Raw genomic sequence first — 1234 nt, 5'->3', positions numbered from 1 at the left:
CATCCATCCATCCATCCATCCATCCAACATCCATCCATCCATCCATCCATCCATCCATCCAATGTCCATCCATCTAAACCGGGTCAGAATTGAACCTTCTTGATTCTAAAACCAGCTCAGAAACATCTGTTTGAAGCCAAATAGATTAACTGAACCTCACATCTGGTTTCAGAGTGAATCTAGTGAGTGTAGATATTTATTCATGGTTATTTATTCCCTCCCCCGCCTCCCCTGCCTCCCCCCTCAGCTCCTCACCCGTTTTGTTGCCTTTGTTCCTGAAGTTATCTCCCTTGTTTTGTTGTCTTCCCCCCTCTCCCTGGTGCTTTTATTTTGTTAAACGCTGCAGGAGCCAATCGGGTCGTGATCGCGGACTCGAACATCCTGCAGCCTGTGGGCCTGACGGTGTTCGGGAACCACCTGTACTGGATCGACAAGCAGCAGCAGATGATCGAACGCATCGACAAGACCACGAGGGAGGGCCGAACCAAGGTGCAGGCGCGAGTTGCCTACCTGAGTGACATCCACGCCGTGCACGAGCTGGACATGAAGGAGTACCGTGAGTCCAGCCTCCTGTTGAACTTTCATTTGCTTCTGTTTGTGTCGGAGAAGATTGGAATCATGAATAAACCACCTCCATTAAAGATCTGACCTCCATCTTGTGCAGGTAAACACCTGTGTACTAATGATAACGGCGGCTGCTCCCACATCTGCATCATTAAAGGAGACGGGACGACTCGCTGCTCGTGTCCCATCCACCTGGTGCTGCTGCCAGACGAGCTCACCTGCGGAGGTAAAACTCACCTGTTGCTGCCGAGTGCAGAGCTGCGAAGTGGTCAGTGGGTTCATGGACCGACCCGTTCTTTTGTTTTCAGAACCGCCCACCTGTTCGCCCAAGCAGTTCACCTGCAGGTCCGGGGACGTGGACTGCATCCCGAACACCTGGAGGTGCGACGGTTATGAGGAGTGTGACGACAGCAGCGACGAAGAGGACTGTCCCGTCTGCTCCGAGTCCGAGTTCCAGTGTGACAGCAGGCAGTGCATCGACATGAGTCTGCGCTGCAACGGAGACATCGACTGCCAGGACAAGTCCGATGAGAACGAGTGTGAAGGTGAGAGCAGGTCGGGTCCAGGCCCGGGAACCAGGAGTACAAGTCAAAACCAGGTCTCCTAAACTATTGGTGACCCGACGGTGACCTGACTCAGACCCGACTCAGACCGACTCAGACCGACTCAG

At 53.6% G+C, this 1234-nt stretch overlaps 1 protein-coding gene across 1 annotated transcript in view; it reads left to right on the top strand.

Moving 5' to 3' along the window:
• The window catches only part of lrp6 (low density lipoprotein receptor-related protein 6), a gene marked incomplete at both ends in the record, with an annotated part of 5026 nt that extends 3917 nt beyond the window's left edge, over positions 1 to 1109 (top strand). The window contains 3 exon segments of the mRNA XM_017405415.2: positions 347 to 556; positions 665 to 790; positions 873 to 1109. Of these exon segments, the coding sequence (XP_017260904.2) occupies positions 347 to 556; positions 665 to 790; positions 873 to 1109 (573 nt within the window).
• Positions 1110 to 1234: the final 125 nt, after the last annotated feature.

The sequence above is a fragment of the Kryptolebias marmoratus genome, unplaced genomic scaffold, assembly GCF_001649575.2.
Source record: "Kryptolebias marmoratus isolate JLee-2015 unplaced genomic scaffold, ASM164957v2 Scaffold263, whole genome shotgun sequence".
Taxonomy (NCBI): domain Eukaryota; kingdom Metazoa; phylum Chordata; class Actinopteri; order Cyprinodontiformes; family Rivulidae; genus Kryptolebias; species Kryptolebias marmoratus.
The sequence above is the reverse complement of the archived record's forward strand: the minus strand, read 5'-3'. Positions and strand labels throughout refer to the sequence as shown.